Source organism: Heloderma suspectum, chromosome 1 (genome assembly GCF_057233095.1).
Source record: "Heloderma suspectum isolate Gila_16-S chromosome 1, 16-S_ref, whole genome shotgun sequence".
NCBI classification, from domain to species: domain Eukaryota; kingdom Metazoa; phylum Chordata; class Lepidosauria; order Squamata; family Helodermatidae; genus Heloderma; species Heloderma suspectum.
Genome location: NC_139458.1, coordinates 164,629,865 through 164,654,994, shown reverse-complemented (window position 1 = coordinate 164,654,994; position 25,130 = coordinate 164,629,865). Strand labels below are relative to the sequence as shown.

The following is a 25,130-nucleotide window of genomic DNA, read 5'->3' as shown; positions in this document are numbered from 1 at the left end:
AAAAGAACAATTGCTTTGGGAACTTTGCAGTTGTTGTGGGGAGAAGGTTGTGGTAAATTTGTGGAAGATGTAACAGTAGCTATTGAAATAAAATAGGGCATTAATTCTTATACTAGGGATACCCCAGATTACTGACGCATTCAGTGAACAAGGGCCAAAATAGCTGTCATAGGAGAACCAAGTGTATTTATACATGCATCTGCCTTGTTCTTGTATAAAGCACAGATTGCTCTATATTTTAGATGAAATAATAGAAAGAGAGAGAGCTGTCTATATAGAGTAATAGATTATGGGGCTGTAATGCTCCAGGGCAATGGCAGAAAGCGAAGAAGATCTAAAGAGCCTCTTGTTGAGGGTGAAAGTGGAGAGTGCAAAAGCTGGTTTGAAACTCAACATTAAAAAAACTAAGATCATGGCATCTGGCCCCATCACTTCCTGACATATAGAAGGGGAAGAAAGGGAAGCAGTGACAGATTGTATTTTCTTGGGCTCCAAGATCACCGCAGACGGTGACGGTAGCCATGAAATTAAAAGACGCTTGCTCCTTGGGAGGAAAGCTATGGCAAACCTGGACAGCATAGTAAGAAGATGAGATATCACCTTGCTGACAAAGGTCCATATAATAAAAGCTATGGTTTTCCCAGTAGCAACGTATGGCTGTGAGAGCTGGACTATAAGGAAGGCTGAGCACCGAAGAATTGATGCTCTCGAACTGTGGTGCTGGAGAACACTCTTACGAGTCCCCTGGACTGCAAGGAGGTCAAATCAGTCAGTCATAAAGGAAATCAACCCTGAGTGCTCATTGGAAGGACAGATGCTGAAGCTGAAGCTCAAATATTTTGGCCACCTAATGTGAAGAGAAAACTCACTGGAAAAGACCCTGATGCTGGGAAAGATTGAAGGCAAAAGGAGAAGGGGACGGCAGAGGATGAGATGGCCAGATATCATCACCGATGCAATGAATATGAACTTGAGCACACTCCAGGAGAGAGCGGAGGACAGGAAGGCCTGGCGTGCTATGGTCCATGGGGTCAAGAAGAGTCAGACACGACTTAACAACTGAACAGCAGTGCTCCAGGAGAGAGGGGTCTCAAACCAGGGCCTCTAGCAACGAGTCTCCAGCACCTTACTTTGTGGTTTACCAGCGCTCTGGTCTTCAGCAAGCCAGGCAGAATAGGCTCCCTGGTCAAGGGCACCCACTAGGCTTTAGTACCATCTTCAATACTGTCCGCTTGACCTTAAAGGTCAGTCTTGACCACCAGGCCCTATAAAGCTCTAACCTCTAAGTCAGCTCCTCAGACTAAGCAACTTGTCATAGGGACGAGTCTTGCCTCATCTTGCTTTGCTCCTCGTCTGCCTGCTCCAGACCTCACCGCCAGCACATTCCAGACTATGTCATCTGCCTATTCCCCTTTGAATCCTGGTATGCTTGTGCTGGAACCAGACCTCCAGTTGGCCCTGGACCCCATGGGTGTCTTTGAACTTTGGTCCAAGACCTGACAGGAATGAAACCATCCCTGCTCCTCTGTCTTACCTTTCTGTGCTCCATCACTTCAAGCAATTATTCCCTAGCCCATCTCCAATTCTGGAAGTGAGCAGAACAAGGAAGAAAATTTGTTCTAAGAAATCGCATGAGGCAAGGCAGAGGAGAGGGAATGATTTGTTACCCACATTCATGTAAAAAATAAACCTCCCCACTCCTGGTGTATACATGAATGGGGCAGACAAATTAATTAATTAATTAATAAGGCTACCCTGTCACATCTAGTTTGCCCTCAGATTAAAAAAAAAATGCGGTGACTAGCCTATCCAAAAATATCCATGGGAAGCTGTTCACCCTTGATAAATCCAGGCTTGGTCACTTTCAGGCATGATACTAGTCCAGCTGAATAGTTGGCTCAGCAACATAAGATTGTAATTCTTATATCTCAGTATTAGAATAGTTATGCCTTAAATGAGAAAAAAAATCAACATAAGGGAAAGGTGTGGAAATACTTGTGTTGCAAATTAGTTGTTGAAGGAGTACAGCTTCCAGTTCTCCTTCCTTTCTTTTGTAAGTTAAGACTATGCAGGACTTACATATTTGACTGATAAAGTGGACAATGCGAAAGGCAAACAACATGGGTGAATGGCTGCATTACTGTAGCTGGGTGCTGGTTCCAGGGTAGTGCTTCTTCTGTATGGCTAGCTTACACATTATAAATGGCATGTGGAAATATCACTAGCCACTGGCAGAAATGGCTGGCAGTGCCACAAAAGTCTCCATGGAATGCAGACTATCCATATGGCAAGCTACTCTGCACATTACAGTCTTCATAGGGAAGCTGTGTAAAAGCAATTTCCACATGGCATTTCAATGTGCAAGCCAGTCACCCAGACTGAACAGTTCTTTAATAGGCAAGTTACTTTCTTCCCTGGAGGACCCTGTCTTCCAAATGGAGCAAGCCTACAGATTTTTATAGACAGCCTACAGAAGAAGCTGCTTATTATAATCAGTTTTACAGCCTTTTATGAAGCAGGAGTCACACTTGAACCTTTTGTGCTCATCCTTTTTTAATTAGTAGAATTGTAAAAGTATGGAAAACAAACAATAACAATCCATAATCCTAAATATTTACTGCAATATTCTTAGGACTTAAACTTATTAGAATAAGCAATTGCCTTATCTAAATAAAATATAATAGTTCATTCTGAAATATTCTGATCATCACTTACATGCTCTTCCCTATTGACTTTTGCAGTGGGCCAATTTGGGTTACAAATGTCAGGGAATGCACAGAGGAACAGAGGAACACAGGATATTTTTGACAAGGGTAACAGTTAGACATGCTGCTCTTCTGGATATTATTAGCAGGGCTGATAGTTCTTGAAATCTGTTTTGCACCTAGCAGAGTCTAATCTAATTTAATCTGCACAGCAGCTCTTGCACTCCATCTTACGACCGTTAGAAACTGCAGACTTTGAGGCTTCAACAGCTTTCTCTCTTTTACTCCCCTTTTTGCTTAACATTCAGCCTGAAGAAGTGTTCTGGAGAACTTAAAAGCTTGCTCACTACTTTGTGACATTTAATTCATTCCAGTGGAGGTATCACCCTGCAGCAGGGGTATTGAACCTCTTTCAGCCTGAGGCTGAATTCAGTTTCAGAGAATATCTCAAGGGCCACATTCCAGTGATGGGCAGGGCCAAAGGCAAAATTGGGGGGGACAAAACACCAAAAATACCAACATATTTAGCTCAAATAGTTACTGCCAGTAACTAAGCCTAAGGAGAGGCATTTCTACCTTTTAGAATGGGAAAAGCCAGCACATCCTGGGGGTTGGGGGAAAGCGGGTGAGGCCAGGCCCAAGAGCCAGATTGGGACCCCAGGTGGGCCAGATTTGGCATGTGGGCCTGAGGTTCCCCACCCTTGCCCTACAGCAACTTTCACATTTTTTTCTAATGGGCCTACAATTTCTTTGAAGGTTTGCATTTCTGAAAACAGTTGGAACTGGTGGGCACTGGTTGGATGGATGGATGCCTATGCCCTTTTTGAGTCCTAGAAATGTTCTGTTTTAACTTTCCATTGCACTACATTGACAGGTAGACCAAAGTATTTAAGTTGTCAGTACCTCTTATTCAGTCAGTACCGTTACCTGTTGTTTAGCCAGATGGTCAAGATTTATACACATCTCAAACGGTATGAAGAAGATAGCTACAAGGACACTTTGCTCTAATTTAGAGCATTTTATTTAAAAAATGTAAAGGCTGGTTATGTGTAAAAGAAAGCCAGGTGGCATTCACATTAGAAGTCAGTTGATTAAGATCACACTGGCTTTTGCTAGTGTCCCTTCCCACCCACAATTCTTCCTACTATAGTAACTTGAAAAAAACAGCTTTACTCTTAAAGCACATTTCCCAAATCTCTTTGAAAACTGTCTATAAGCACAGTGGAGGCTCCTGGGGACCAGAACATCTGCGAACCTTTCTGCAGTTAGAAGTATATCAGCACTACAGCTTGTTCAACCAGCAGAGCTAACCAGCAGATAATTACAGTTTGAAATTAGTATTTTAATGAATTGATTTTAGCAAAGGTAAAATGAAATCTCCCAGGCATTAAAGAAGTACGCAGGAGGGGAGAATCATTAAACTATAAAGTTCAGCAGGCGGGTGATCAGCAGGTGCTGGCTAGAAACGAGTGCTAAGTGTGCTAGTTTCAATCAGCAACTAACAAAAACTAATTTGGGTGCTGTCCAGGGAGGTGTTGAAGCATCTGCATGTGGATGGTTATTTCTGGGGAAAATGAGAATCATTAATGCTTCTTGGGGAGCAAGTGTTTAAATGATAAATTGAAAATGTCCTCTGACATACAGTTAACTAAGGCTGATTCACATGCTCTTTTTTTCAGAACACATATGCAGATATTCCAAGTTATGCCTACCTGATCTACTCAGATATATATCGGACCTATGCGTGGTGCAGGGCCAGGGGTAGGCAACCTGGTGCCCTCCAGATGCTTTGGATTGCAACTCCCTGACCATTGTCCATGTTGGTTGGGGCTTATAGAAATTGTAGTCAAAATATCTGTAGGACATAAGATTGCCCTCCCGTGATGTAGGCACTGTTCCAATGTTACCTCAAATGCAGGAGCATTGGAGAGGCTTGCAGGAAAAATGGAGGTACCCAGTGGATAGAGCAGACAGAATCATGCTCCCCACCACACATAGGTTTTATATATTTGGCGCAGTGGTTGAACCAGCCAAATGCACCTAGCCATTTTGTTATTCTTTCAAGGGATTTATTTGCATTTTCTCATTAACCATGTAATCCTATACATGTCTACTCAGAAGTAAGCCTAACTGAGTTTAATGGGGTTTACTCCCCAATAAGTGTGTATAGGATTGCAGTATGGGTTTCTTAAACTCCATCTACGTAGTATTCTCCTTTTTATCCATTCGTATGAAAATTGATAGAACATATTTTTGCCTTGTTTATAGAAATTGTTCCCAGATTACTAGTATGGGAAAAACGGGGAGGGAGGATGTGACACATTCAAACAAGGACACTCATTGGCCTAAAAATATTTTTATATGCCTCTCATTCATATTTTTTTGCATATTTTCCCTCTATCAGTTTGACATGTTTTGAGCAGTCTTTTATTAGAAGTTTAAAATAACAACAACAAAACCCATTAAAGCTTTGGGCAAGCTAAGCAAAGTTAGTAATTATCTTCCTTCTTCCTCCCTCAAGTTATGTTCGAAGCTTCTATTAGTATTTATCAGCACTACCACCTTTTCAGAAAATGATATATTACATCGGAAATATTAATATCTACAATTAGTATACTGATATATAGTTCACTTCTGTCATTTCTCATCCACTTGCTGTCATTTTCCTATTATGCTGCTCTGACAATTCCCTAAAGATTCAGAAGAGATATGGCTTTGGGGGAAGACTTACCACCAATCATTGATAGCCATGTTTTGTGGAGCAAGCTCTGCTTTCAGTTTTGTCAGCAGAGATTTGGGTGTGCCTGAACCTCTACAGGGAGGCTAGTTCTTTATAAGATGTATTTACATGGAGAAAAATTAATGGGCTACAACAATTCGATCATGAGAGGGTTTTTGTTGTTGTTTTGCTGCTGAAGCAGCTTGTCATTTTAGTTAACTACAGGAGACAGGACAGAATTGTTAAAGCAATCCAATTATATCAGCTATTGAACAAGGGATTTCTGAGCACTTTTCATTAGTGCAGTAAAAGTGTAATAACTAAAGGTGTTTTACCAATTGCTGGGAGGACACAGGATTTGCAAATTCCAAATACAGTAGGGACTTGACTCTGTCTCCAGGAGTGTTTGTAAAATCCTTTTTCCCACTCAACACAAATGGTTTTCTTTAAAATGGCATCTTGGCTGAAACTCATTCTGAGCCAGTGGACAGCGATGTCAGTGAAATTCGAAAACTCTTTAAATCAGGAGAGGCGATTCACAATCTAGATCGGTGCTTGAATGCAATGGTGAGGACCTATAAACTGAATCCTGATAAAGACGGAGGCACTGTGGGTGAGTGATTCCCAGGAATTACCAGCTCTGGATTGGGTTGTACTCTCTCTGAAAGAACAGGTTCACAGTTCGCAGTCACTACTGGGTCCATTGCTGCAGGGGCCATAGCTCAGTGTGATAGAGCATATGCTTTGCATGCAGAAGATCCCAGGTTTGATCCCGGCTTCTCCTGGTAGGAGAGAGCCGCTGCCAGTCAGTGTTGACAGTACTGGTATAGATGGACCAATAGACTGACTCAGTATAAGGCAGTTTCCTATGTCCCTATGTCATTGGAGGCCCAGCTTCATGGCTAGGAGCGCCTACTACAAACTTAGGCTTGTATACCAACTGCACCCATTCCAGTAGCCTAGCCACTGTGATCCACACATTGGTAACCTCAAGACTGAAATACTGTAATATGCTCTATGTGGGGCTGCCCTTAAGCCTGATTCAGAAGCTGCAGCTAGTGCAGAATGCAGCAGCAAGCTTATTGACTGGGGTCCCTTACTGTCCACCTATTACACCTGTGCTAAAGGAGCTACACTGGCTGCTAGTCTGCTATTAAGCTAGGTTTACGGTACTGGTATTAGTATTAGTATTAGTATACAAAGCCCTATACAGCTCAGGATCAGGTTGCCTTAAGGAACATGTCCCCCTGTGCCAACCTCCCAGGCTATTACGATCTTCAGAGGAAGCCCTTTTGTCCATGCTGCTGCCTACAGATATGTGTTTGGCAACAACACGGAGATGGACCTTCTCTGCCGTGGTTCCTCTGAGGTATGTCAGGCCTCAATACTGGCATGTTTTAGGTGTTTATTGAAAACTTATCTGTTTGCATTGGCTTTTCCCCAACCATGAGCGATCTCTGTACCAGCTTCATGATACCATTATGTGTGTGTGGTCTTTTTGGTTTGTTTTTATTCTTTTGTAAACCACTTTGGGATTTGTTTCAAATGAGAAGTGGTATATAAATATTGTTAATAAATAAATAATAAACAAGAAAATTATTACTTCAAGGAAAGGGGAGAGGGGAATAGGCACAGGTACAGACTGTGGCATAGCTGCATAAAAGGATCTAGCTGTAAATTCTATACTGAACATGAAACAACAATGTGATGCTCTTTCCAAAACCATTACTTACAAACACAAAGTGGAAGGGACCATTCCTCAGTGGTAGAGTGCATGTTTTGCATGCTAAGGTTTCCAGGTTCAATCTCTGGCATTTCCAGTTGGAAAGATGAGGTAATAGGTAATGTGAAAGACCCCTCATGGAGATGCCTAGTTGCCTTGAGGCCAGGCCAGCCCGCAATGTCCTCTTATTCTTATATCTGCCAGTACTTCTCAGTTTACTGTAGCTCCTAAATGAGAGGAACTCTCAGAGTTGCAGCTTAATTTTCCACCTTGGAGGAAGGCAACTATCAGCTAAGTTCCCAGTCACTTCTGAGTTAGTTCAGTCTGTTTTCCCATTACTGTCCCTTGAACAAAGTATGTTAACTTGAAAATGTGGTCTGCCATACAGGAGGAAAATCCTAGGGTTGTCAAAAACATACAGTCAAAACCCAGGATCCAAACTAAGAAGGCTTGTTAAGATTAGGGATGCAGATAGAAGGGATCAGAGAGAAAACACATAGCATAAAAATGTTCACTCTCAAAATAACCTACACTAGACCATCCTAAAAAGAAATCACAAACTTTTTTTGCAAAGACCCATGATGTTAAGGAGATGACATATTTTTATAGGGAATAATCACAGTTTTAATCCTTTCGAATTAGGAGAGATCTTTGATAGGGAAGGAGGATAAGTTATGGTCATGTTGGCTTTGGCACACTTTTAAGAGCAGAGTTTTGACACTTTGGATGTGGTATGGTCAGCCCACTAAGTGCTCAACGAGTACTCTTACTGACTGCAGGCTTTAGCTCCACTCCGATATAACTTTGATCCTATGCAGTGAATATCTGCACTGTACTACATGAAATTGAGTGCTGGACTTCCAGGACAGGGAACTTGTTCTATTCTGCTGCACCTGGGCATTGCTGTGCCATGATGACAAAGACCTTAGCAGCACAAGAGCGCCACACAAAGGGCAGTTTGAGGGCCACCTACAGCCTTTGTGCAGCAAGTCACCCCCTCCCTCCATTCTCTGTAGCATCAGTACAAACTTACAGGAGCAAAAGCCTATAGCAGTGTGGATGGGAGAGTTACAAGGAGTGATATAGGGGGTCTGCCAAAAATCCTAAACATACCTGCACTGGAATGCAGAACTGCATTAGGTTCTTGAGCATCAAACAAAAACATAGGAAGAATTGTGCTGGATCAGAATGTATGTATTATGTAAATAGCGTATACTGTATTTTTAATGTTTTTAATCTTTGTAAAATACCTAGGGAGCTTTGACTATGGGGCGGTACAGAAATGTAATTAATAATAATTAATAATAATTATAGAGCTGTGGTACAGAATGAACTAGAGTGTAGTACCGCACAAGCACATCTCAAAACATATTCTAGAAAACATGTAAAGATGGCATGGAATATGGAGTTTTCAGTATGGTGCAATTAAAGGGAGATGTTAACTTAATTCCCAAACTTACAGCATTCCTGATGGCAATCACATCTGCTGCTATAAAACCTATTGTACCCGTTGCCTTTAGGAAAAACACATTTAATTAATAGTAAAGTTAAAGCTCTGCTTGTTACGATGAATTATTAGAATCTGTTCTAATTTTCTTACCAAAAAGAACTATAATGGAATGTGGTGTTATAGGACAGGTTGAGGAGTTGTTTTTGTTTCATTGACAATGGTGTGAGATTTATTATTGCCAGGCCTGAGCACGAGATGCTGAAAACACTTAATATGATATTGTATCATGTTAATGTGCATGAACCACAGAATTGATAAGCTCTATCAAGTCATAAATTATCTAACATTTGATAAATGTGGTGGGATCATTTTTAGGCAGATAAAATCACAGCAATTTCTCTGTCCCCACCATTTTGCATCCTAATTTTTGTTTGAGCACTCAAGTTATTTTCTATTGTTACAGTAATGTGCGGTCAAAAATATTTCAGTGATGAGCTGGTTAACATGTCTGATGTTGGGAAAGGGTTGTTTTTTTCCTGGTGAATGAAATGGTTTCTTTAATTAATTACACAGTGATGAAATATTGCATTGTGGCTTGTGCCCAGTAACTCAGCCCATTATGTTTCTACTCAGGAAGAGAAAGATTTTCCATTGAGTGGACTGCACTGCTCCAGAAAGTTTTGTTGTGAGGGTTGCAGATCTGATTTGCTAAGGGTACAATTCTATGCATGTTTAGACAGAAAAAAAGTCCTTCAACTCCCAGCATTCCACAGGGAGCATGGCTGGCTGGGGAATGCTGGGACTTGTAAGACCTTTTTCCATCTAAACATATATAGGATTGCACCCTAAGTGGCTGAGCCTTTGTCCCTAGGAAAAGAAAGGTATGAGGATTCTTCTTGTATGAGAAGGATGGAGCAAAATTTGGGACTCAGAGGAAGCAGAGGACCAAATGTTTGTTTTTAGACTAAACTCCCTCCTTATCACTTCGCATGCATCTGGGGCAGGGTGTGTGTGCGGGGAGGTGGATGACTGTGTGTGTGGGGGGGAGGCAGAATACTGGTACTGTATTTTAAATTCCTGGTGCTAGCTTCTGTTTGATTATTTTATTTTTATATTGTACTTTTAAACTTTTATGTTGTATTTTATCATCTGTATTTCAATGTTTCTTGTTTTATCATTTTAATCATTGTGAACCTCCCAGAGAGCTTTGGCGATTGGGCGGTATAAAAATGTAATACATAAATAAATACCCATTGTCAGGGGAAATTTGACTAGGACAGTTGTGCCATTGTCTTTTTACATCATCCCTTCATGTTTTGTTTGCAGGGGCAGTCTGGGCCTGCCTTAATGGGTTTCAGAGTTGCCTCTTTGATTTTTTAATTAAAATTTATCTTAAATTTGATCCTCCTTGGTTCTCAATAAATGAAGGGTGGTGGATTCTGCTCTGGTTTTTAGGGTTTGTCTCCACTGATTTGCCTCCACTGATTTGGCAAATCATAGGAGAATGAAAGATTCTACCAAATGTTCTATTTTTTTTTTTTTTGTGAGTTAATGCAGTCTGTGGTACGTGTTCTTTTATAATGCATGTTGGCAGTTGGTTGTGTGGTTCCTTGGGTGTGCATTTACAGTTCTGGAATGTGTGGTTCCTTGGATATGGCTTGGAGTGATTTTCCTATTACTTTTGGAAATAACTGTTGAGGTGATTTGGGGAAATAAATTTGCTTGCCTTTCTGTGAAATGGGTTTTTAGTTGTCAGCAGAAAATTGTGGGCTCAAAGGAATAATTTTGTGTTGTGGTATTCAGACCCCACTTCTTCCTTATATTGAGGTTCTTCGACAAATCACTTGTGTTCTAGCCTCACCAGCTTGCCTTCTGTGAAATGGGTGTTTTGTGCCTGCCACAGCAGCCATTTTGTGAATAGGCATCTTTTCCCACAGCTGCTGATCATACCAAAGGTCTGGCTAGGTCAGCATCCTGCTTCACACAGTGGCCAACCATATGTGACCAGGAAGCCCTTAAGCAGGTTCTGAGGCCGATAATAGCAATTCCCCTAGCATAGTCAAAGCTAGACTGCCTCTGAGTTTGGAAATTCCATATAGCCTTGGCTAAGTATCTCTTGATAGACTTTTGTTCCTCCATAAATTTGTCGAATCATCCTCTTTTAAAGGTGTCTAAGAGCTTCTCTACACGAGCAATTTATTGCACAGACATGATTGGTCACTTACAGAAGTTTGCGGGTCCTTCCTTTACACAACGTTGTCAACTGTCAGGATGTCTCCTACACTTTTCCCCCTTTATCCCACTTTCAGAAAGATCGGAGATAAGCTGTAATAAAAGGAAATGGTGTGATATTGGCAGTGTGTAAAACCGGCATAGCGCTATAATAGCCAGTAGATGGTGCTGTTTCATTGAACATATAGAGCGTTGAAAGATGTTTTCAATTCCAAATCATGTGTTCGCTGTTTAAAGGAGCCCATTGTAAATCTGGAAAGACTCCAGAAGAAGAAAACCCCAGTAAGGATGTGGGATTTTTGCTTAATGTAGAGAGCCTAAAGCCAATGTCATGTCGTCTGGCATCAAATTCCATAAATTATCTGTTGTGTGAAAAGTCCTTTTTCTTCTCTGTCCTGAATATACAACCCATCAATTTCACTGCAGAATCCTGAATTCTAATATTATGGAAGAGGGAGCTCTTTAGCTTAAAAAGAAGTACACCTGTTAATCTTGGGTTGATAACATAGGGGAAGGCCATACCTCAGTAGCAAAGCCCATTATTTGCTTGCATAAAGTCCAAGTAGCAGGACTAGAAAAGGGCACTGAGCCTGAGACCATGGAGAGCAAATGCCAGTCAGGCTAGACAGTACTGTGTTGCTCATGTTTCCATAGTATCTTTGCAAGGGAGGAGGATAGGAAGAAAACCAGAATTAGTTGACTCTGCATACAGTTAGCTCTGCTTATTGTTACCCCAGGTCTACCTACCCCTGACTCCACCTGTCGTTTGCTGCTCTGCCCTCCACCCCAAGAGCTGCCACCTGAATCTGATAAATTTCAAGTAAATTTAATTCTCATAATTACCATATGAGAGTGTAATGCTCCTCCAGCTCTTTTACATCACATTTTGCAAGAGTGAAAAGGAAGAATCCAAGCAGAGATACATACAGATTGACCCTTTCCCATTAAGCCCTTTCCTGTTATGAGAAAGGCTATAACTTAGAGCTTCTCCACACCAGCAATTTATTGCATGCTTGCAATTGGCCACTCATTGAAGTTTGCAGGTCCATTACATGAAGTCATCAACATCCAGGGCCCTTTTCATGCTTTTTCAGGCTTGTCTCGCTGTAAAAACCACCAGACTTAATCATGTTTTGTTTTTTAAAATGCACAGAATCGGTATAGCGTGTAATGCCACCGTAGCGCTATATTTCAGCCACTAGATGGTGCTGTCTAAAGGAAAACAGAGGAAAAGTGGAAGGTTTCCATTCAAACCACATGGTTGCCTGTGTCTGCCCGTGTAATGGAGCCAATTGTAATCCCTCAAAGATTCTGGAAGCAGAATGCTCCGGTAAGGCAGCGGGACTTTCCATTAATATGGAGAAGTCCTTAGTGGGAGACCATATGCTTTTCATGCAAAAGGTCCCAGGTCCAGTCCCTGATATCTCCAGGTAGGACTGGAAAAACCCTTGTCTGAAACCTGGGGAACCGCTGCCAGTCATAGTCAACAATACTAGGCTGGATAAGAGAACTATTTGATTCATAGGCAGCTTCCTATATTCCTATGCAGCTATAAAAAGACTGATTTGGAACTGATGGTATATGACTTAAACCCAATCTCCACACAATAATATTTAAAAAGTAAAGAAAAGTTGATTTTTTTCAGAGTGCTGTATCATACCGGTGCAACAGGAACATTAGCAAAGAACTGCAATTAACTTTGCACATATAAGTCCAGTGTTTTAACCGGTTTTTTTTATTATTTACTCAATGTATATACCAACCTTCTTCCAAACAGTTCAAGGCAGCTTATTTTTTATAATAATGGCTTATGATCTGGAAAACAAGATACAAAAGGGAAAAAAGGAATGGGGAAGGAAGAGGAAAAGAGGCATATTTAGGCACTGTTACATAGAGCTTTTCTACAGTAGACGTTTATTGTAGGCTTGTCATTCCTTACTCACAGCTGTTTACAGGTTCTTTAGACAACGTCATGATTCTCCAGCTTCTGTTTTTAAAAAGCACATTCATGGGGGGTTTAAAAATGGAGGAAATGGAGTATTATTTGGGAAAGTGAAAGAAAACATTTTTTCTTACTTGTGATGACTTATCGGGGATCGCCGAGGCATGCCCTGCCCTGGGCGACCCCATTGCAGCTGTTTCACTCCCAAGGCCACTCGCCTCTCAGCCAAAGCAGCAAGAGGAACAGTCAACAGGCTGTTTGGGAGTAACAGCAAGTGGGAGAGGCCAGGCCAGCAGTTGCTGCTACAATGCTGCGCGTCCCAGAAGTAGCAGGGAGACGCTGCTCAGAGTCCGGGGGCGGGGCCTGCACCGGGAGAGTGTACTTAATGCGGCAGCGTTTAGGCAAGAGGGGGAGGACAGAAAGAAGATGGAGGAAGCCAGTCAGAGACAAACACTGACTGAAGGCAGACAAAATGCTGAAGATTTGGGAGAGGAAGAGAAAGCAAAACAACATGGAGGACAAAGACTGCAGGCAAGCCGAGGGAGAGGACAAAGACCGGATGAAGGAGGTGTTTCCATCCCTAGCCTAAATCCTGCAGCTGTCAGTGCGGTGGGAAGAGGAATCAGAGCCAGCAGGGGCTGTAAAGGCGGAGAAGGAAAAGGGGTGGAGAACCGTGCACTGCCCTGGCAGGAAGAAATGGAGCCCAAGGCTGCCAGGGACAGGAGACTTAGCCGAAGAGCTGACTCAGCTCCAGAGTGGGTAAACTACGGGGTGGAAGGCATAGGCATTCCCAGCCCTTACCCTGGGGAAACTGCTTATCTGGGGGCTCAGTGGAAGTCTGAGAGTGGGGTTAGAAAAGCCTGTCTCGAACTACAGCTCCAGCGGGAGGGCAAGGGAAAGGAATTCTTGTGTTCAGAGCTAATTTCCCCAACATACTTGGAAGTAGGGGTGAACGAAAGTCACTTACCTTTTCTCGCAGCTTTTTCGCGGTGGGGGGGAGCGCTTCGCTGCTCCCCCCGCGAAGTTCAGGCCGGGGGGGGAGGCTTCCCGCCTCGCCCGGCCGAAATTCAGGCCGGGGGGGAGGCTTCCCGCCTCGCCCGGCCGAAATTCAGGCCGGGGAGGAGGCTTCCCGCCTCGCCCGGCCGCGAACACGAAAGTAACAAAAAAAGAAAAACAATGTCCCCTGATAGGCTACGTGACGATTCACGTAGCCTATCACGGCTAGATCTGGAAAGTCAGCCGTGATAGGCTACGTGAATCGTCACGTAGCCTATCACGGGTGACTTTAAAAAAAAAAGCGCGTACACGAATGGCGGCCCCCATAGGGAGCCGCCATTCGCGTTCCTTATTTAGTTGCTGTAGTCTAGGTCAATGTTTACGTAGACTACGGCGAAAATAAGGGCAACGCAAATAGCGTTGCCCTTATTTTCGCCGTAGTCTATGTAAACATTGACGTAGACTACAGCGACCAAATAAGGAAGGGGAATGGCGGCTCCCTATGGGGGCCGCCATTATCCGTACACACTTTTTTTTTTTAAAGTCACCCGTGATAGGCTACGTGACGATTCACGTAGCCTATCACGGCTGACTTTGCAAATCTTGCCGTGATAGGCTACGTGAATCGTCACGTAGCCTATCAGGGGACGTTGTTTTTTTTTTCTTTCATTGCAATGGCGGGGGCGGCAGCCGGTCGAAAGACCGGCTGCCGCTCCCGCCCCGCTCGAACACCGGACGAACCGCCAGCCGGACCCGCCGCCAGGAGGGACATTCAGGGAAGGTAAGTCCCGTCCCGGGGGGGGGGCGGGGGGGCGGAGGATTTCTCCCCGAAACTTGTTCGGGGGGCCGAACACGTTGGCGCTCGGCCCCCCGAAGTTTCGGGGAGAAATTCTCCGCCATCCCTACTTGGAAGATAGCAAGAACAGAGGAGTTTATCTGCCCGCAAGCCAAGATGCACAACTTTACAGGGACTTTGCTGGAAGGAACTTCACTGTAGCGGTTCCCTGGCTTGGCATGTATATTTTGTTTTGTGTGGACTGTCAGTGATGTAACTTGACACCTTTTGAGTAATACATTTAAGTTTCAGCAAGAGTTTGTGGTTACATGTTCTATGGAAGCAATAGAACAAGGGGGATTTGATGTGCCTGTACCAGTGGACCCACCAACACTTGTAATTGCATTATTCCGCTGTAGCATTGCACCACCCAGAGGTTATGTAGTGGAAAAACAGGAAAGCAAAAGATGTTTGTGTAGAGCTTGGATCTCAGTTATGCAAAGAAACTCAAAGTAGATACAGCGGATTTACAGCCTGGTGTAGAAAGGCACATCGTGGCTGGGTGGAATGGTCACTGCAAGAGATGGTTTGGGAAGGGGAGGGGAGGAGACATATGGCAGTTGGTGCCTGCCATGCCAATGACAGGGGCCTCACCATGTAATTTCTCCTTAAGATGTACCCAGGTGGAAGGTCACTAACGGGAGCAGATCTGAGCAGTGATGTGAATTTTCTGGAAATTTTTGCACTGGAAAATTTTCCTGTGCAAATTAGGCTAATTCGCATAGGGCCATTTGCATTAGAAAATTTTCAGTTTGCATCAGAAAATGTTCAGATCCCCTACAGAGTACTATAATTTAGCATGTTTATTTTACTTAAAGTTCCCGATGTTAATATTTCTGGCCCAGTAGACCCCATGTACAGACCTGAAATATTTGAGGGGAGAAATTAAAGCACGCATTGTGATTTAAACGTTATATTATGTAGACATTTTCATTAGAATACTTGTGAAAATGTGAAGGCGATAGCATGTATTTCCCTTACATTGTTTTAATTTAAGAAAACAAAGATACTGAAAACTGTTGACACACTAATTAATTTTAGAAACCCAGAAGAACTGTGCATGAGATGCTGACAACAACTCATCTGTTTCAACAGAGTTCAGTTCTCTTTCACTGAGATTGTTGGAGCACCTTCAGTTTCACTGACACTAATTCCATTTCACACTGAGAAATACATGTGTTTCAGTATATGTATTTTCTCACATACTTGCTAGGGATAATCACCTAGAAAACATTGATTACAACTTTGAAACTACCAAGCTTGCCTAATACTGTATTTGCAGTTGGCATCCATTCATTAGCGATGAACTTATGAAATGGAACATTTTCTGTGGGAAAAATAAGGTACTGCCAAAATTTTCCACCCCACCTCACTGGTTCTGAAAAAGGAGAACATTTACTTACAATTCAGCAGAACTGAGCCCAGTTAATGCATGAGTCACTCAAATGTCACAAGTGTATTGTAACGTTGAGCATCTTTACTAGAAAGCAGGGGTAAACATATTTTGCTTAAATTAATTTAATTAAGTATCTGAGTTTCAGATTTTAGTATTTATATTCTTTTCTCTTTCGAAACAGATATTCTGTGATGCTAAGCAAATCATACGTGCCACAGACTTACTGGACTGGGAGGACAAAGATGCTGCAGACACACTGGTTGACAATGTAGTTCATTCAAGAATCATCAACCCTTTACGACTCTTTGTTAAGCCATCTCCAGCACTGAAACATGGGCAGATGTCATATTCAGACAGCATGGACAACTTTTGGGATTGGTTATCTAACATCACTGACGTTCAAGAATCTCTTGCACGAACTAAACGCAGACCAATTGTGAAAACTGGGAAATTCAAGAAAATGTTTGGGTGGGGTGACTTCCATTCTAACATCAAAACTGTGAAGCTGAATCTTCTCATAACAGGGAAAATTGTTGACCATGGCAATGGAACCTTCAGTGTTTATTTCAGGCACAATTCAACAGGACTTGGAAATGTTTCAGTGAGCCTGGTGCCACCATCCAAGGTGGTGGAGTTTGAATCTTCACCACAGTCAACCCTAGAGACCAAGGAGTCCAAGTCTTTCAACTGCAGAATCGAATATGAGAAAACAGACAGGGCTAAGAAAACTGCATTGTGTAACTTTGACCCTTCAAAGATCTGCTACCAAGAGCAGACACAAAGCCATGTATCCTGGTTGTGTTCTAAACCATTTAAAGTCATCTGTATTTACATTGCTTTTTACAGTGTTGATTACAAACTTGTGCAAAAGGTCTGCCCTGATTACAACTACCACAGCGAAACGCCATATTTATCCTCTGGATGATACACTCCGTCCTCTTTTCAATGACTGTTAAAGCAGGATATTAATAATCTGTCTAAACTTCTACTTTAAACTCCTTAGGACAGTGCTTCCTAATCAGGTGAAACAAACACATTTCTTCCCTGTAAAAGAAAATAATCCTCTGCCTATAGGCTGGTTCACCTATGCATGTTCTTCACTTGATGAGTACAACATCAAGTACTAATTTGCATGTGGCAATGAACCACCACAGGTCAAACACCATAGATAGAACTTTCATAGCACTTTGGATACAAGTTTTTCAGTGGAGTAAGTTCAGCCATTCAGCTGTGATTCACTGTGGTGAGTAATTTATGCATGTGTGAACCAGCCCTATGTCTGCTGTTATCAGAAATAACGTAGCATTCAGAAACCAAAATGTCATTCATATATATATAAATTCTACTTGTGCCTGTTCCCATCATTTGTAGGGGAAACATCAGACACTAACAATATGCAGACAAGGAGAAAAGAACAAATCTGATGCAAACAACATACATTATTCATCCTCTCCTAAGACTTGCTGCAACAGCACAAGTGCTTAGCATAGGAAGAAACACACTTTATTGGCACTGTAGGAAAGTTACAATGTGTCAAGGTAAATATTTAGGGCCATGTAGAAATGTCAGTAAAATGGGCACCTTGAAGAATATTAAGGGAAGTTAAACTTTTGTATGAGATAAGGTAAAATAAAAAGGTGGCATCCAATTAAGTCCTGCTGATGGAACTCCTTCTGTCAGTGCAGTAGGGAAGGATGATTTCCCTTCCTCCCTGCAGCCACCTGCACACCCTTGAAATCTGTTCCAGGGGTTAGGGGATCATCCAGAGCAGATTCGGGGAGGCACAGGGGCTGCAGGTGGGAGGAAAAGGTCCATCATATGAGCAGACTTCCACTCATGCAACATTGGGTTGTACCTAAAGATTACATGGAGGGGGCTCACACATCACTAGAGCTGCCAAGAATTTTGCCTAAAGATCAGGCAAAAGTTCTGTAGGAATTGAAAATTAAAAGAATTTCTAAGAGATTTGCATAAGCTGTTCATGAATTAATCACTAACAGGAGCTATCACTTACTTATTAAATACTTGGCATTTAGCTAGAATCCAGTAGGAATGAGCCAAGTTAATGGATGGATCAGTTGCACACCTCTGAAGCCGTGTTTGTATCAATTTCTGAAATCAATTTTATAATTGTAGTAAAGCAGTGATTGGGGGATCCACTAGAGGATAGAAAACATGGGTTATGGGTTTATTGCTGAACTCAGGGATACAGATTTGCTATCACTGAAACACAATAAACACAGGACAGTGGTCAGAACAGACACATCAGTTCTAAACAAAGACAAAATTCTGTTGGTAGACCCATTTAATGCAAGATTTAGAAACACTTTCTGTAGTTCAGCAGGCTTAATCTTAAATTCTGTTGCTAGCACAATGCAATCAAACCTTTTCTAGGTTCTCTAGTGGCTTTACCATTGTAAAATAGACTGAACCCTAGAATTGTGAGGTCTCAAGAGGAACCAGTTTTCATTAAATGCAGTCAGTTGTAAATGAGAGCCAGGCAATGGAAGGTCTTCTTCCTCTATGCAATAAATATATTCAGACACAAATGGAAGAGTTCTGAATGATGTTCAGCAACATGCACATTTGCCAGATGCAAAAATGTAGGAAAGGCTCTTGAGTAACGAATTTAACAATACAATCGGACTTCTACAACTTTGTGCTTAGCTGACAAAAATGTCAAGGCTTTGGCAGACTCATTTTGATGTTTAATTTTTCAGAGCAGGGTATGTCTAACCAGTGAAAATATTTATTTTTTTAATTTAAGTACATTTATATTCCGCCTTCCTTCCTTCATGGAACTCAAGGTGGTTATGGGACTTATAGTCCAACACATCTGGAGGACACCAGATTGAGGAAGGCTGTTCTAGGCACTGCCCAAATTCAGATCTGCTTGGCTTCAGCAAGATGTGCCCTCAGACATGTATTGGGATCGGTCTTCTTTGATTCATGGGAACAGTGATAAACTAATTTTCCCCACAAGAGAAAGCTGTTGACTTAACTTTTTCTTGTGCACATTAGTTGGTTAAAATGTTTCCAAAAATTATTGGATGAAACCCAATGGTGTCCATCGGCCAGCAAAATGGACACCAGGAGCAGTATCCAATGGGGCCACTCCGCATCCAGTGGCTCTGTTGCACTTGCAGGAGCAACCACTTGCACAACGGCGCTCTCACTTATAAAAATAAGCCTGGAAATTCCAGTTTTCAGATTGGGACAGGTCAGCGGAGCATCCCTTCTGCATTTCCACTCACTTTAGGTTATTTTTAGAAGGGTGAAAGCTTATTGTGTGAGCAGTCACTCCCGTGAGAACACAGACACAGTAGGATACTACCCTAGATTCCCCCTGTATCCCCATTCTTAACCTGCAAAAGTCTGCCCTGGAGGGTTGAGATTTGGTAGTGTGCAGCAGGGAGGGGAGAGAAGAAGTCCCATTGTGCAAGGGAAATTCTCTCACAATGTTGGATGTCACCCTAAGTAAGTTTTGCACATACGTGAAGCAAAACAAAAAAGCTTAGGCATCCATAAAACATTCTAAACGTTACCAAAAGTGGAAAGATTACATTAAAGGCATCAAAGAAAATCGTATGGGAATACAAGCTGTGACAACACTGTGCATTTCAGGATTATATTTTGATAAAACATTGCCTAAGAAATCATATGTTTAATCACTTATCCCTAGGAAGGTCATCAGCAAAGCTGCTGGTTATCCACTGTTGCAGCAAGAGTGATAATGGGTTGTTTCCCACTGCAACGGTTTGAAACCACCACCAGCTATGTCTGAGTTCCAAAGGGCCTTTGTGCATAATGGTGTGGGGTGAGTTATTCTCCTCTTTCTGGCTTAATTCAGAGGCATTGAAGAAGCCATTTCCTTTTACCCTAAGTCATAAGAACATAAGAGCCCTGCTGGATCAGGCCAAGGGTCCATCTAGTCCAGTATTCTGTTCACACAGTGGCCAACCAGCTGCCTGTGGGAAACCCACAAGCAGGACATAAGTGCAACAGCACCCTCCTGCCCAAGATCCCCAGTCCCTTGCCTTTACAGTGCAGATTTGCAAAATCCATGGTAAAATGATGGCATTTTACCAACAGCATCTGGGCTACCAGATTAGAGGTTCCTTCTACATCCACTAGAGTCAATAAATCTGCTCTTACCATTTATCTGGTCTTCCATATGGCACGTAAGAATTCTAGTCCTGAAAAAAAATGCTCCTTGCTCAAGAAGCAATACCTAGCTGTTCCGTACAATGACCTGGTAAGATAGATATCAAATCATTACAACTAGTGTTGTTGTTACCGCAGCCACACCTACAAAGGGACAGATTGAGATGCCAGTTTGACATACAGAGAGAAGCAACTCTATTCCCATTACTCAATATTAGAGCAGTAGTAGGTACCTCTCCTGCATGTCTGTGTCACAATCACACTACCTCCCATCCAGAATTTGATCTAGGGGATGTCAGTAGGGATGAACCACGCAGCTGTATTGCCTACTTTTCATGATCTCCAGTGAGGAGGAGCTCCAGTTCAGATTAAATAATGGTCAGTGGCACGTACCAGGATTACCCAGCCAACTGTATGTCTAGTCGACTCTGAGTCCAAAGCGTATTGCTCAGTGTATGCTCTTCCCTTCCTCTGCAGTAAAATCTCCACCCCGAAAAATCCTTTTATTAAAGAAAACAATTTGTCTTAGAAGTTAGCAGTTTAGATATGTGGTTTTTTATTTGGCTGCTCATAAACCTGAGCATCCCCCACTCAAAATTTTTGTTTTTAATCAAACAGTTTTCCTGCATTAACTTCCTTTCAGTTTTTCCTTTCTGCCAAGATGATAAACCACTAAAATTCTAGTTCACATTTGTGTCATGTGTCCTAGATTTAGCTGTATATAAGCTAGGATTTATTGCTAAAATTTATGAGTTCAATATTGGGTGCTTTTGTAATTTAGTCGTAAGCTGTTATTTTTGGACATGTATTTTTACCCAATTCTATAGGCAGTTTAAAATACAGCTAAAAGTTATTTATTGTAGAGTATGTGGAAATTATAAATGTATATATACTTAGAAATGTATGTGTACAAATACAGAATATATGCGTACACATATTTCTATGTAAATAAAGTTTGTTAAATCTGTTATTTGTTTAGGCCAGATTTCCTTTTGAAAGTATTTTTTCTCAGTGTGACAATATGAAGATGTTTACATTAAATATTGATTCTTATTATGACATTTGATCAGAATTTAGGATAAGGTGCTACCCATTATGGATTTTTGGCTGCAATCCTACACTCAGCTGGAAGTAAATCCTATTGAATTTAATAGGAATGACATCTGAATATATATGTGTAGGATTGCACTAGTGCAGTTCAATGTATTCATGTCTACTCTGAGGTAAGTTTAATTTGACTTACTTCCAACTAAGTGACTTACTTCCAGCTAGGTGAGTACTGGATTGCAGCCTTACAACATAATTCTTTGCATGCCTACTGAGAAGTGAGCACAATTCATTTCAGTGACACTTGCTGTCAGATAAGTGGGTATAGGATTGCATCCTGTAATGTTTTTCTGCTATTAAGCAACAAGTGAATTAATCTGCTGATGGTTGCTGTTTCCTCTGGCGTGTGATTTCTCCAAAGACATGTGAAATCAACAGCAGAGTAGAAATGGAAAACAATCATAATTCCCTACTTGGAGCCAATTCAGTGGATAAAAGAAAGGAAGGGTTTGGCAAAGCAACATCTTCCATGTTACCAAGTTCCTGCACAGAAGGCATTCCAGTGTACAAACTTGTGGGAAACTCACATAAAAATGCAATATACGGCATTCCTACTTGAAAATTTTTGCTTCATGAAGTGTGCACAAATCAGGATCACAGCTTCCAGCACATGCATAGCCAGTGTGTAGTCATACCTTACAATCTATGTGCGAGTAGCCTACTTTCAAGAATGGAGATTCATTCCACATAACATTTATGTATGCAAAATATATGTTGCATTTTGTATATGTATTATATATGGTCTTATTTTGTCAAAAGATCTATAAGCCTTGTCCTGGGCTGGGGAAGAGTATTAGGCATGTTGACAACGGCCCAGTTCGTATATCACAACAACTCTAGGTTCCAACTCAGGGTTGTCAGCCCCAACAATCCAGAGTTCTGGGTTTGCACACAATGCTAAACAATCCAGGATGCAGCGTCCCTTCCTCACAGTGGGAGTGATCAGGCCATGGGAGCCAGCCGGCGTGCTCATTCTTGTTCAATTCAGAACAACCCAATTTTCAACATGCAAACCAGGTGAATGCCTTGTCTGGCTATGAGATGCTTTAATTTTGGGGTGGTGGTGGGTGGGAATGTATTGCCTGCAGCATTCCCAGCTCTCCACCAAGTAATGCATGTCACTTGTATTTTGAATAAATAGTTACCCATTCTTCTGTTCATAGCATTTTGATCCAGTGTAGCTTCTTGCCAGTGGATGAGGGACAGGTGATTTTCACTGATTTCCCCATGAAGTTCTCTGCATCACCTCCCACATTGTTCTAGAGAGTCCCCCAATGTTCTGGATTTTTTTTTTTTTTTTAGAAGCCACAGGGAACTACAGAGGAAAATTGGCTAAAATCACCTACCACCTATTCTGCCAGCAGGAACATCCTGTAAGCAGAGTTTTACTTCTGGGTTCTTTGGATCCAAGCTATTGAAATGTGGAAACTAGAATTTTGAGTCTAAGATGGTCATTATCTTTACATTGTATTTGAAGAATGCTGCATGTCTGATAAGCATCTAGCAATTAGTGCTCTGCTTAGCAACCAACTTTTTACCTGAAGTTGAAAAGTCATCCATGCTGTTTCTGAATACTCAGTCCAGTACAAGCAAAGACAAAGGGCTCTATGAAGAGAGGAAGGGGGGGTACCCTAATTCCCTAATACCATAATTTTTGACAGGCTCTTCTATCCATGTGCTGCATGAGCTAAGAATTTCACAATTAGACATGCTGTTGATGGTGTTCTAGCTTTTAAGAGTAGTCAAAGGATAAAATGAAGGGAAGAGTGTACAAAACTATTTCTGTTTGCAACATGGGTTGAGGCAGAGAGGGTTAAAGAAAATATACCTTTTCCTAGATCTCTGGATGTGCAGGAGAAAAGAGCTGAGGAGCTTAATAGGCGAGCCCTTGGGATGGGTGTGTGTGTGAGCCATATGAAGAATCTCCCTGTTACCAGATACAATCCTTAGAAAAATGTGATGCAAACCATTTAGTCTTTCATGAGTTACTAAGATATTTGTGTTATTTCCCCAAAAGATGGTTTGGGGTCTTCAGTGTATCTTTTAGCTACCCCACAAATCACAAATTGATACAGTTTCCATAGACCCTTAGGACACCTCAATTCTATTATGTTTTCCAGAGAGATAATACATCCAACTTTTAAGAACATTTCTTTCAACATCACACAATTCATTTAAAACAGGCAATGTATATTCCTATGTAGAGGGAAGCTCATCTCTTGGCTGATCCTTCCATCTTAGACGCTCCATCAAAGGGCAAGTATCTACTCTCCAAGTCGCTCCAACAGGGCTGCGCTGGTCACTTGCAGGCATATGGAGTATTCCCAGTTCAAAATGAGTTGTCTAGATGACCATTTATAAAGGGTGTACTGTTCCATGCTCCCCACTTCCCTGAGTGAAAGGGAGTTCTAGAGTCAGCCTTATGTGGTCAGTCCATTTTGCAGGAAAAAAGCAGAAATGGAACCTTTTGTAATCTATGTATGTATGCGCGCGCGCACACACACAAGTTGAGCATATAAGAAACAAGCACATAGGCAGGCAGTACCAATCTAAAAGCAACAGATGAGCAGCCCAATATTCTAGAAGCTACTTTGTGAAACGAGGAAACACTTAGCAACTTTTTTCTGCATACATTCAAACAACAAAAATGGGTTCTTTAGCCACCACATTTTATTTTTATGTGGGTATTTGTTTAAAATATTTTAGGCCAAATTTCATAAATACATAGTCACAATTTTAACTAACCACCATAAAACTATGAAAAACAATATTAAAGAAGCATAAAAGACAAAAATAAGAATCAATGGGTTGGATCCAGTCTTAATCATACTTACAATAGACCCAATGAAATCAATGGGACTTAAGTTAGCAGCAAACAAAAATAGCAATACATAGCAACATCTGACTCAGCCCAATATTATTAAAATTAATTCAGCAACAGCAGCAAAATATACTTATCAAGAAAAAAAACAATCGAAAAAAAGTTGTTCAGTCGTTAAGTCGTGTCCGACTCTTCATGACCCCATGGACCATAGCACGCCAGGCCTTCCTGTCCTGTGCTCTCTCCTGGAGTATGCTCAAGTTCATATTCATTGCATCGGTGATGCTATCTAGCCATCGCATCCTCTGCTGTCCCCTTCTCCTTTTGCCTTCAATCTTTCCCAGCATCAGGGTCTTTTCCAGTGAGTTTTCATTAGGTCACAAAATATTTTTTATATTATTTGGTCACAAAATCGCCAAAATATTTGAGCTTCAGCTTCAGTATCTGTCCTTCCAATGAGCAGTCAGGGCTGATTTCCATTAGGATTGACTGATTTGACCTCCTTGAAGTCCAGGGGACTCGTAAGAGTCTTCTCCAGCACCACAGTTCAAAAGCATCAATTCTTCGGCGCTCAGCCTTCCTTATAGTCCAGATCTCACAGCCATACGTTACTACTGGGAAAGCCATAGCTTTGATTATACGAACCTTTGTTGGCAAGGTGATGTCTCTGCTTCTTACTATGCTGTCTAGGTTTGCCATAGCTTTCCTCCCAATGAGCAAGCGTCTTTTCATTTCATGGCTACAGTCACCATCTGCGGTGATCTTAGAGACCAAGGAAATAAAATCTGTCACTGCTTCCATTTCTTACCTTTCTATATGCCAGGAAGTGATGGGGCCAGATGCCATGATCTTAGTTTTTTAATGTTGAGTTTCAAACCAGCTTTTGCGCTCTCCACTTTTACCCTCAACAAAAGGCTCTTTAGATCCTCTTCGCTTTCTGCCATTAGGGTGGTATCGTCTGCGTATCTGAGGTTGTTGATCATTCTCCCGACGGCAATCTTAATTCCGACCTGTGATTCATCCAACCCAGCGTTTCTTAT

General features: G+C 41.8%; 1 protein-coding gene across 2 annotated transcripts in view; it reads left to right on the top strand.

Annotated features, from left to right (window-relative positions):
- Positions 1-21,214, top strand: part of NXPH2 (neurexophilin 2) — a 38,199-nt gene extending 16,985 nt beyond the window's left edge. The window contains exon 2 of one of the 2 annotated variants that reach the window (XM_084809564.1): positions 16,180-21,214. In XM_084809564.1, coding sequence (XP_084665690.1) covers positions 16,180-16,923 — 744 coding nt within the window. In that variant the 3' untranslated portion in view covers positions 16,924-21,214. The remainder of the gene's footprint in view (positions 1-16,179) is intronic. The other variant, XM_084809573.1, reaches the window with a different exon arrangement.
- Positions 21,215-25,130: the final 3,916 nt, after the last annotated feature.